General features: G+C 37.4%; 2 protein-coding genes across 7 annotated transcripts; one reads left to right on the forward strand and one right to left on the reverse strand.

Moving 5' to 3' along the window:
• Window positions 1-220: 220 nt before the first annotated feature.
• Window positions 221-9,282, forward strand: LOC105178907 (calmodulin-binding transcription activator). Of its 6 annotated transcripts, XM_011102487.3 has the most exons (14): window positions 221-339; window positions 559-661; window positions 1,489-1,614; window positions 1,786-1,901; window positions 2,590-2,678; window positions 2,848-2,893; window positions 4,402-4,540; window positions 4,844-4,963; window positions 5,055-5,113; window positions 5,745-6,176; window positions 6,602-7,296; window positions 7,611-8,157; window positions 8,428-8,736; window positions 8,806-9,282. In XM_011102487.3, exons 2-14 carry the CDS (start codon window positions 595-597, stop codon window positions 8,848-8,850), a joined length of 2,790 nt encoding a protein of 929 aa, XP_011100789.1. In that variant the 5' UTR covers window positions 221-339; window positions 559-594; the 3' UTR covers window positions 8,851-9,282. The 6 variants fall into 6 exon arrangements, with proteins under 6 accessions (XP_011100789.1, XP_011100788.1, XP_011100790.1 ...); XM_011102486.3 differs by lacking the exon at window positions 221-339 and having other exon boundaries at window positions 346-661; XM_011102488.3 differs by lacking the exon at window positions 221-339 and having other exon boundaries at window positions 346-661; window positions 4,408-4,540.
• A 169-nt stretch (window positions 9,283-9,451) lies between these two features.
• Window positions 9,452-11,362, reverse strand: LOC105178906 (small COPII coat GTPase SAR1A). The gene is made up of 3 exons (XM_011102485.3): window positions 11,093-11,362; window positions 10,674-10,805; window positions 9,452-9,963 (listed from the first exon to the last, which is right to left on the reverse strand). The coding sequence occupies exons 1-3, from the start codon at window positions 11,219-11,221 to the stop codon at window positions 9,643-9,645; spliced, it is 582 nt and encodes a 193-aa protein (XP_011100787.1). The 5' UTR covers window positions 11,222-11,362; the 3' UTR covers window positions 9,452-9,642.

The raw sequence follows: 11,362 nt of genomic DNA on the forward strand, positions 1-11,362 counted from the left end.
TTTTTAAATTCAAATTTCCTTAAATATGTCTTATGCCTCGTTTATGTAAATTTTATTTTGATGATTATTAATGTTTTATTATTTCTTTGCAAGAATCAAAAGGAAAAAAAAAGGAGGAGGATAAGATAGTGGCATAGAATGGGCAATGCACACCAAACCACTATAGCAAGTTGAAAAGTTTATAATAAGTTGAAGGGTTGGTGTAATTAAATTATTCGATATTCAATCAGAATTAATTAATCAAAAAAAGAGCAGTTGAAGAGTAAATGTAGGGGCATGGACTGAGGTTTGACTAAAAGAGAAGCTCCATTGCTCCAACGAAGATTTTACTCGACGCTTGTAATCCTACACCTACAATTCTTGATGAAAAACTACGACTTGTTTCAATCGCTATTGTGCTGTCGCTCTCCAAAAGCAGCTCATTATTTTCACCCTCCCCTTTCTCTTTTATCTCCTTTCTCATTTGCAATTATCCGCTATATAATATTGTCAAAAAATTGAACATACAACATTTGTCTGATTCTGGATTTGATCGTATTAGGGTCTTTTTTTCTTCAGGAAATTAGAGTTGTTTGTGTGTCGAATGGTGGATTGATGGAGAATACAGGTGTACGGGGTCGATTCGTTGGGTCGGAGATTCATGGCTTCCGCACCTTGGAAGGTACATGTAGCTCATTTTGCACATGCTTGTATGATGTGTTTGTGCAATTTGATTTGTGAATGTCTTGATGCCGGTAGGGTTGGTATAGTTGCGATGGGTTAGTCAACAATTGAATTGCGGGTTCTTAGGGTTTTGCTGATCATCAGCGGGTAGTTTGGACTTTGGCTGTCTTGATTAGCGAATGGAATACAATAAATTTAAATAGTAGCGAGTGAGGTACATGAACTAGCTTTGTAGTTGACAAAGCAAACGAAATTGTGCTTTTCTTCTCTGAGGACTTGCTGTAGAAGAAAGTCAGTGGTAAAAAATCAGTTGCTGATAGTTGTATTCATTTTGTAGATGACAAGCAAACTGATGCAAAATAGGATGGAACTAAGTTGATACACAGTTACTTATGTCTATGAACTTTTTCTTTTTTCCTTCTTTTAGTTTCTCTTGGGATGATGAGGGCTGAAGATGAGGGGTTGACTCGGACTATCTTTCATAGTGAAGCACTGGGGTCTGGGTGTAGCAACTAAAAATGATTTATCGATTTATGTTAAACCTGCAGAGGATTAAAGTGAGGCCCCGTATACAGTTTTGATTATAAGGCACCACGTACTGGATACTTTATTGTTAATACTATTTTCTTAACTTATGAGCATAACAAGTCGGCTTTTGAATTACTGTTTTGATCGTTATATGTCAATATGAATTGCTTGATCTTGAATGGTTCTGTTTCTGTTTGTTCTTCTTGATTATAAGCATGAACATAAGGAGAATATTTATATGTTCGCTATCCTTCTAATATTTTGTCATCCATTAATTGGACCTTGTTGCATGAACAGATTTGGATGTTGGTAACATGATGGAGGAAGCCAAGGCAAGATGGCTCAGACCAAATGAGATTCATGCCATACTCTGTAACCACAAGTATTTCACTGTTTACGTCAAACCCGTGAATTTGCCAAAAAGTAATAATTTTTTATGATTACATATTTTTTGACATTTATAGTTGACAAAAAAATGAACTTAAAAAATCTGACTTGTTCCATTTAAGCATCAACATGATTGAGTTTGTTTAGATAAAGTGGATTATAGAATGCTTCTGGCTGACTAACTTTGATCGTATTTTGGTGAAATAGGTGGCACAATTGTGTTGTTTGACCGTAAGATGCTCCGGAATTTTCGGAAAGATGGCCATAACTGGAAGAAGAAAAAGGATGGAAAAACTGTTAAAGAAGCTCATGAACACTTGAAAGTACGGTTGTCTTGTGCCTTAATATGTCATGGACAGTATTGTAAATGTGTCTTATGGTGGGAAAATGGAAGAACGTCCTTTAATTTGTATTCCTCATTTTTTTCTTTAATTTGCAGTAACAGTATATCTTGTTGATAAGTATCAGGACAAATCAAAACATTTTTGAGCTAGCAATTCCGTTGGAGCCTCAAGCTTGTTAATCCACTCTAGGAAATTACATTGGCCTGTACACAGTTTGGAGTTTATCACCATCATGATGCATTTTGATGCTGGCTTTTGTTTTTAGAGTGTGGCCAATATAAGTTATTACTTTCACCTGCTGGATGTGGTTTGAGCATATGGATGTGTTATATAAGGAAGTTTCAGGCTCATAGGGTTTGAGAAGACGAGAAATTTCTAGATTGATAGTTTAGGATCTCTTTTACTGTTTGTTTATCTGTCCAAAAGGATTCTTATTTGTTGTTCATGCAGAAATTTTAGTGTAAGGCGTTGCTTATTTCAGTTCTTTGGATTATCTCGCATAATGCCTGCTTATATTTCCTTATTTTGTCTGTGAGCATTTAGTTACACTATATAGATTTCCTGCTTCATTTTTTGCATGAAGACGGTTGGTCTACTGGCTTGATTTATAGAATGTGTCATTTATTTCTATATTTGACATGCAACCATCGTATTGTTTCTGTTACAGGTCGGCAACGAGGAACGAATTCATGTATACTATGCACATGGGGAAGACAATCCAACTTTTGTTCGCCGATGTTACTGGCTACTTGACAAGTATGCAATCATGAAACCTCTGTCTAAGTCTAGGCATCCACCTAATGCCCTTGTCTCTTATTTCTCTGGCCACTTGTCAAGTTGATGAAGTCTTTATGTGAAATTTTAGTGAGGAATCTGCTCATGTCAATTATAAACTTCTGTTAATTTCTTCATGCATGTATTGCAGGTCTCTGGAGCATATTGTCCTTGTACACTATCGTGAAACTCAAGAGGTTTGTTGTTCGTCAGTTAAATTATTATTTTCAGTGACTTATTTTGTATAACATTTTTAGTCTTTAGAAATATATATAATGAAGCATCTTGGGAGGTAACACATTATTTTCTCAGTATTTAGCACATAATTTATTTCATCCATTCACCTCATGTCAACTTAACAAGTCCAGAAACCGTATTTATTTAGGGTTGGCTGGATGAATGCTCAATTTCCACCTTGGATTATCAAGGGCCATGAAACAAATTAAAAAAGTAAAATGTTTGCGTATGTCTTCAGTTACTGTGTTTCATGTTTGTTTGATGCTGATCTCTTTCTCAGATCTTAGTATTGATGCTAGTCCCATCATTTTTCTTAAGTGGTAGATCCAGTGGCCTTCTAAGGTTGTGCCTAAACCATTATCCTTGGTCTATCTCTTTCTTCTAAAGCATATGTCTTACTCTTCCATTATTCTTCTCAGTCACACCTAACTGCTACTGTATATTAGGAGAACCAAGATCTGGTCCCCTATAGCATCTCAGGTTTTAGTGTTTTACTCATTTCTATTCCATTTAGTCTGACCAGAATTTGCAAATCAAGGAAGATCTGGTGGCATTCCTCATATTAATCTATCCCACCTTAATCTTTTGAAAGATGATCCTGACATCATCTCTGATATCTTGTTCCCTCAGAATAATGAGCTGAAGCACTGGAATATTTATGGTTTTCATGAGCTACATCGTCAGCTCCTTCTGCAATTACACCGACAAAACTTACACTTAGTCATTTGAAATTACTTTGAGTTCTTCCATTGATGAATTTTTCTCCGCAATTTTGGTAGAGGGCTTTATGCGTCATGGATTTCTTGTATGTATTTGTGATAACATTTTATTCACCCATGTCAGCACCCTTTGTTTCTAAAATCAACTGCAGAGAATCTATCACATGCCTTCTAATTTATGAAAATTGTTAGAAGACCGTAGGTATACCCTGTATGTCAGTCCATTGACTATTTTAACATGGAAATTTCTTCCATGTTAAACATGTATACCATTGTTTCACTCTGTATACCACTCCATTTACTATTTTAACAAGGAAATAGCTTCCATATGAAATCATCTGGGTACGTATTCGAATATATTCCATGAAAGATGTCATCCAAGCTTGAATCATTTCTCAATCACTCTCTCCGGAAGTTTTACTTTGGGAACCATCAACGTGATATCAGTATTTGCACAGTCTTTGAATTGCTGTAATTGGAGGATGGTTATGGTCTTCCTGTCTCTTCTGCCATTTCTTTTTGTTGCTTGTATGTCATGTATGATTTCAACTTCTCCAAGACCCACTAATCCTCATAAGGAGTATCTGGTTTCAGAAACAAAGATCTAGTGTTTGGTAAAATTATCATTCTCTCCTCTTTTTTCCGTTTTTCAGAGACCATTTTGCAACATAAACTTACTCTAATCAATGTCGCACATCTGAAGTTACAAATATGATTTTGCACCTAATTTTGGTTACCCTTTGACGCAGTTGCAGGGTTCCCCAGCCACACCTGTGAACTCCAACTCTAATTCTGCTGGCTCTGACCTGTCTGCTACTTGGCCTATGTCCGAAGAATCTGATTCTGCAGTAGACCGAGTATATTATGGCAGCACCGGTTCATATTTAGGTGATTTAAAATTTGTGCAAAGTTAATTTGCTTTACCACTCGGATTTAACACGTCTGGTTCTCTTGGGAAGAGATCAGCCCTTTCAGAAAGTCTAAAGTTACTAGCTATTATAATTAAAAAGAGTTGCAACCATTTTGTGGTAACAGACTGTTCAATTTCCAAGATTGTATAAGTGTGTCATATCTTTGTCATTTACAAAGGTGGGGATATGTCCTACATAAAGAATATAAAGTTGAACCCAAAGGATTTCATATGGAGTTCTTGCCGGCACGGCTAATAATCAAGTTCTCTATGGTTTCCAGAGTGTCATGACAGTGTGACCGTTAAACATCATGAACAGAGGCTCTATGAGATAAATACGCTTGAATGGGATGAGCTTTTGGTGCCAGATGATCCCCACAGACTGATTACACGACAACAAGGTGCAACCCCTTATGTCCATATTCTTGAGAATTTGCTAATTGCTTAGTTTTTTATTTTTATTTTCTTATGCATGCAATTTTCTTGGTGCAGGAACAACTGCAGGCTTTGAGTTGCAAAATCAGTATCAGATGAACAGTTACAGAATTAATGTAAGTGGACGTGGTTCTCTCTCTGTGTATCTAATAGGGATTCCAATCCTCCTAATATGATAATAAATGCTCCCTGCTGTACCTATGAAGGTCCGTTCTGATGCATTAGAAATAATGTAAATCATTTGATCAAGGTGTGTCTAAATATGACACAAAACTTCAGGTAGTTCAGTTAATATATGAGCTAAATATGTGAATTTGTTTGCATGGACTGGCTTGATGCATAAACATTCCCTATGCATCTGTAAGAATGTGGCAGCAGACCTTTTTTGCTTTAAGCATGTACAGTATAAGACTTTTCATCCTTTATACAGTTGGTATTTCATTCCTTGCTCAAGGTGATCTTCTCATGTTTGGTTTGCTGGAGATGTCCACCCAAGTTCATCTTAACATAATCTATTGTCTTATGCCTATAGATTGTTGTTACGTCTCTTAATGTAAATAACTTAAGACTAGAATGGCAACAATGTTGTTCTGCTACCCTGTTGTGTAATTTTTCTTTTTGTTTCTTTAACTTCATCAAACAACCAAAAATGGTCATATGCCTGATCTATACCTGGTCAATTTCAAGAATGAACTACTTGATGCCTGCTTTTTTTGATAAAGAATTACTGTAACTGTTTGATTATAGGATGATGCCCCATCAAATAATAAGGTGTCCCCAGAATGTTCTACCAACAGTTTTTCTGAACCAGTTGCTGGGAGGAGTTCCATTAATTATACCTCTCCCAACAATATGTCCTACCAGACAGTGGAACAAGATACGATTGTCAATTCAGAGACTATGGTTTCTGGACTTATGCCATCAGGTGGAGCTGGTTCTTTGTATAATCTTGGCAAAGACGGTTTGCAATCACAGGACAGTTTTGGAAGGTGGGTGACACACATTATTGCTGAATCCCCAGAATCAGTGGATGATCACACTCTGGAATCCTCAAATTTAGCTGGCCACCAGTCTTCCACATATCCACTGATGGATAGTCATGACTCATCTCCGCTGGGCCCGATATTCACAATAACAGATGTCTCACCTGCATGGGCTCTTTCAACTGAAGAAACAAAGGTTTGTTTCACCACTGCTGTTTACCTTACTATTTGCTCTCTTCTGTTGGTATACTTCCCATAATTTACATTTGAAAATACAGCCTTGTTTACGAATAATTAACTCTAAGAGTCAAAAGGACAGTAGCTGTTTTGGAAACCAACAATCATGCCACTAAATGAAGGTTGATGGGAATGTTCAAACAATGAGATAGAGTTGATATTTGTATGCAGTGTGAAAATCTCTCAGGACTAGAAAGACATTTTTGTTTGATTATATACATGTTGCGCCATCTTGCGCTAAAAGGAAGTAAGAAAGTTGTCTTGTTTAACAGTTAATATGTAAACTTTATCTGTAGTGGCATTAATCAACTTGGAATATAACCTGGGACGGGATATAGAAATTATTTTAGATAACAGTTTGTTGACCCAGTAATTGTCATGCAGATCTTGGTAGTTGGCTTTTTTAATGAAGGACAGCTACCCTACTCAGAATCCAAATTGTATCTTGCATGTGGAGATTCTTTACTTCCGGTAGACGTTGTCCAAGCAGGAGTCTTTCGTTGTTTAATTCCGCCGCAAGCTCCTAAACTAGGGAATCTGTATATCACTTTTGACGGGCATAAACCTATCAGCCAGGTCTTAACTTTTGAAATCCGTGCTCCTGTACAGCCTGGCACAGTTTCATTTGAGAATAAAACTGATTGGGAAGAATTCCAACTTCAGATGAGGCTTGCTCATTTATTGTTTTCATCATCCAAGGGCCTGAGTATTTATTCCACTAAATTATCCCCAACCGCTTTAAAGGAAGCCAAAGCTTTTGCTCAGAAGACCTCACATATCTCTGATGGTTGGTTGCATATGGCCAAAGTGATTGAAGATACCAAAATGTCCTTTCCCCAGGCAAAAGATAAATTGTTTGAGTTGACTTTACAGAATAGACTACAAGAATGGTTACTAGAAAAAGTGGTAGCAGGGTGTAAAATTTCTGAACGTGATGAACAAGGTCTAGGTGTAATTCATTTGTGTTCCATCCTTGGCTATACATGGGCTGTTTACCCATATTCATGGTCTGGCTTATCATTGGATTATCGAGACAAATTTGGATGGACCGCTCTACATTGGGCTGCGTATTATGGAAGGTACAGTACTGAATTCTCAAGGAATCGTCGATGCTTAATTTGCCAAACTTTATTTTATGCTGACATCTTAAAACAATTGTCTGTTGTTTGGATCTATAAAAGTTTCATCTTCCCTATTCCCAGGTTCTGTTGGGTCTATGCTGCATTGTATAGGCAACTTCATTGTTGGTTTCTTGGGGATTGAGTTTGTCTAATTACAAAAGACCAATAATTGGAAATTTCAGCACTGTTGGTGTATTGTTTAAAAATCTTAATCATTAATCAGTGAATTCTTTTTGTATGTTTTGATGTATTAAGTTATCTTAAATATTCAGGGAGAAAATGGTGGCAACCCTTTTATCTGCTGGAGCAAAGCCAAATTTAGTCACAGATCCGACCTCACAAAATCCTGGGGGGTGCAGTGCTCATGATCTTGCTTCTAAAAATGGTTATGATGGTTTGGCAGCTTATCTTGCTGAGAAAGCTTTAGTTGCCCAATTTGATGATATGACATTGGCTGGAAATGTTAGCGGATCGCTGCAAACTACCACAAACGAGACGGTGAACCCTGGAAATTTCAGTGAGGACGAGTTGTATCTGAAGGATACCCTCGCGGCTTACCGAACAGCTGCTGATGCAGCTGCACGGATACAGACTGCATTCAGGGAGCACTCACTCAAAATACGGACAAAAGTAGTTGAATCCTCAAATCCAGAGCTTGAAGCACGAAACATAGTTGCAGCAATGAAGATCCAGCATGCTTTCCGCAATTATGAGACACGCAAAAAGATCGTGGCTGCTGCTAGAATCCAGCACAGATTTCGTACTTGGAAGATCAGGAAGGAATTCCTTAACATGCGTCGGCAGGCCATTAAAATTCAAGTAAGTGAGCTAAATATGGTTGGTTCTCTTTTTCTTCTTTTACAGGGTAACTCGGTTCCAGATATGTTTCACGAGCACATGGCTCAATAGTCGAGATTTGGTTGCTGGATACTATGAGAATTAGTAGTACAGGATAAACCAAAACATTTTTCTTTTTTCATCCAATAAAAAGAAGATTATCTGGATTGAAGAACTTGGCATAGTTGTAATTTGAATATAAGGATATCAAGTTTCTGCTGGAAAGCGTCTGACTTGGGTTCTCTACTGCAGGCTATGTTCAGAGGTTTCCAAGTCAGGAGGCAGTACCGTAAAATTGTTTGGTCAGTTGGGGTCCTAGAGAAAGCAATACTGCGATGGCGGCTGAAGAGAAAAGGCTTCCGTGGGCTTCAGGTTCAACCTGCTGAAACTCCCAGAGAGCCCAATGAAGAGAGTGATGTGGAAGAGGACTTCTTCCAAGCTAGCAGGAAACAAGCTGAAGAGCGTGTTGAGCAATCCGTCGTAAGGGTTCAGGCGATGTTTCGGTCGAAGCAAGCACAAGAAGCTTATAGAAGGATGAAGTTAGAACATAATAAAGCAAAGGTAGACGGTTCTTCTATTATTATGTCATTCTTCAAAGTTAAGTCTGTCACTAATTTATGATCTGTGCAGCTGGAATATGAAGGACTTCTCCATCCTGATCTCCAAATGGGATAAGAGAAAAGGAAGCACGAACTATTCTAATGGAAACTTCGCTCAACTGCCATTCCTTAAAGATGCTGCGTTCGTATACAGTGACACCATTTAGGATATCTAGAAGATTTCGCTGGAGGCTTATATGTTTTAGCATGGTGGTTGTGTAAATTTGTAAATTTTTTATGTTTTAAGTAGGTGCTTGATTTTCACCTCTTCCTACAAGTTCAATGAAAATGCGAGGTGATTACTACTGATTTTCTCTTGTTCTTCACTAGTATCTGAGGTTTTCCTGAAATTCCTGGTAGTTTTTACTTTTTAGTATATATCTTTGTGTTCGAATCTTGGTCCAATTTGTTACTGGGGTCTTATGTATTGATGGGTGCCAGTGATGTATTGAAGACATGTCTATATAGTTCTTAGCTATAAATAGTTGTGACCTTGTTAATCCTAGAATCATATGCCCCTTGATTGCCATGCATGCTGCGCCTCCGGAGTTTTCACAAATGGATGGGGATAAACTTGGAATATTAAACAATTTCTTCAGTTAATTCTTTTCTATGTACTAAAAGAAAACAGGAAATACACATCAAACATCTACATCTGTATGTTTCCAAACTCAAAATTGTCTAAACTTCAATGTAGTAATTTATTAAAATATTTAGTTCTTGACTTTTCGCTATTTCCTAGAAAGCATTCAACTGTGTGTTAGCTCCACTTCAAGACAAACTGAACACATACATTCATCAAACTTGCAGTTACGACTAAGAAAAGCTCCTTCCTCCAACGGCAATATGTTCTTCTCTTTACGCATGGCTACTTAATGTACTGAGACACCCATCTGAAGCCCTCACCATACCCCATTTTGCGGACAATGCTGCACATGAAAACCTCAATCGGTCGAACATTGGTGTCAGCCAGATTAACCTTACCTTTACCGGTGGTGAGACCAGTCAGACCCATGTAATAACGCAGCTCATCCTCTGAAGCAGCATAGGGTATATCGATCTTGTTCCCCAGAATGAGAAATGGTACGCTTACTAATGCCTCATCCGATAGAAGTGCATCCAGTTCCTTCTTCGATTCAGCAAAACGTTCTTTGTCGTATGCATCAACAATATACACCACAGCATCAACCTAAAACATATACCGTGAAATGGATACACAGAATAAGTTGCTAGATCAAGAAATGAAATCAACAAACAAGCACAAGAAAGGAAATCACTCAGACTTCGCACCAGAAGTAGTTACACAAAACAAAGACAGAGGGTCCTTATTTTTTTCTCTGAAAAATTTTTCTGTCTTTGGGTTGGTGGGGATGAGAGCTGAAGGGTAGGTAGTGGGATGTGTATTGGTATTGACCTTCTTCTCCCATAGGTAGTTCCAACGCTATACAGCATTCTTTGAAAAGTAAAGAAGAAAAGGATTTTGAAGTAACTTCTACCAACTTCTTGAAAGTCAGCTAAAAAAATTTACAATACTTGAACCATGAAAATAACCAAGCATGAAATACAATAAAACCACCACAACATATATCTTTCAGAGTATATGTTCATAAAATTTACCCTTCTGACAATATCCCAATCACCAGACAGACCATATGACAAAAGCTTCAATGGTTTACCGATAAAGTTAATAATTCAACTAATGTAAGGTCAGAAAACAATCTAACTAGCATCAAGTAGCATGGCAACTTCTGAACATACTAAACAGTGTGCTTTCAATAAACATTACATCACAGATAAGATTATGAGCCATATTCAAAGCCATGAATGCCTCAGCCCCCCATGATCAAGAGGCAGGAGCTGCAGTTAGAATTTTGTTTTGAATAATTTAGGAATATTAACCTTAGCATAATAGTCCTTCCACACTCTTCGAGCAATTCGGTGACCGCCCAAATCAAAAGCTTTGAATTTTATTTTCCCAATACTCAGCTCCTCTGACGTTGGATACTGAGTTGGTTGGTGTTGCACCAGCCTCTGCACCAGAACTCACACCATCATATAATTCATGAAGACAACATGAAACATGCTTGAAAATACCAGGATTCAGAAAAATAAACTAGAATTGAGCAAAAAAACAAACACTTATTGCATCCAAGAAAAGTTTAGCTGCTCAGATACATAATCAAATAGTAAAAAGCAGGGTACTGACTTCTCAAATTCATGCATCATGATGCAAACTTACATGATAGGCTGAACAGCATACATAATCTTGAAATTACAGTAAAATCAATATATTTAAATGAAGAATATAGCATTGTGACCTCATCTTTCAACATTTGAAGCAAGGTGGTTTTGCCAGCATTATCAAGACCTAAAAACAAAATCTTTGCCTCCTTCTTATACAATCCCAAGGTTGCTAATATTCCATAAAACCAATCCAAAAGAAACATTCTTCTTTTTGCCCCTTTTTTCTCTCCTCTCCCTTTTAAGAAGAAAATCAATCAACGAAAACCCAGTTGGAGAATTCAACAGAACTTAGCTCTGAAAGCAGTAGGTGAACAAGAAGAAACCATAAATGGAAAAGAACAAAC

The sequence above is a fragment of the Sesamum indicum genome, linkage group LG10, assembly GCF_026168435.1.
Source record: "Sesamum indicum cultivar Baizhima isolate 11 linkage group LG10, ASM2616843v1, whole genome shotgun sequence".
Classification (NCBI taxonomy): Eukaryota; Viridiplantae; Streptophyta; class Magnoliopsida; order Lamiales; family Pedaliaceae; genus Sesamum; species Sesamum indicum.

What these genes read in the sequence shown, in the direction of transcription:
- LOC105178907 (XM_011102487.3), top strand. Translation starts at nt 595, where the DNA reads ATGGAGAATACAGGTGTACGGGGTCGATTCGTTGGGTCGGAGATTCAT. An exon ending in ACCCGTGAATTTGCCAAAAA is followed by an intron (nt 1,615 to 1,785) that starts GTAATAATTTTT and finishes TTGGTGAAATAG; the next exon opens with GTGGCACAATTGTGTTGTTT. An exon ending in GGCAGGCCATTAAAATTCAA is followed by an intron (nt 8,158 to 8,427) that starts GTAAGTGAGCTA and finishes TCTCTACTGCAG; the next exon opens with GCTATGTTCAGAGGTTTCCA.
- LOC105178906 (XM_011102485.3), bottom strand. Translation starts at nt 11,221, where the DNA reads ATGTTTCTTTTGGATTGGTTTTATGGAATATTAGCAACCTTGGGATTG. An exon ending in TTCAAATGTTGAAAGATGAG is followed by an intron (nt 10,806 to 11,092) that starts GTCACAATGCTA and finishes GTTCTGGTGCAG; the next exon opens with AGGCTGGTGCAACACCAACC. An exon ending in GGAAGGACTATTATGCTAAG is followed by an intron (nt 9,964 to 10,673) that starts GTTAATATTCCT and finishes TATATGTTTTAG; the next exon opens with GTTGATGCTGTGGTGTATAT.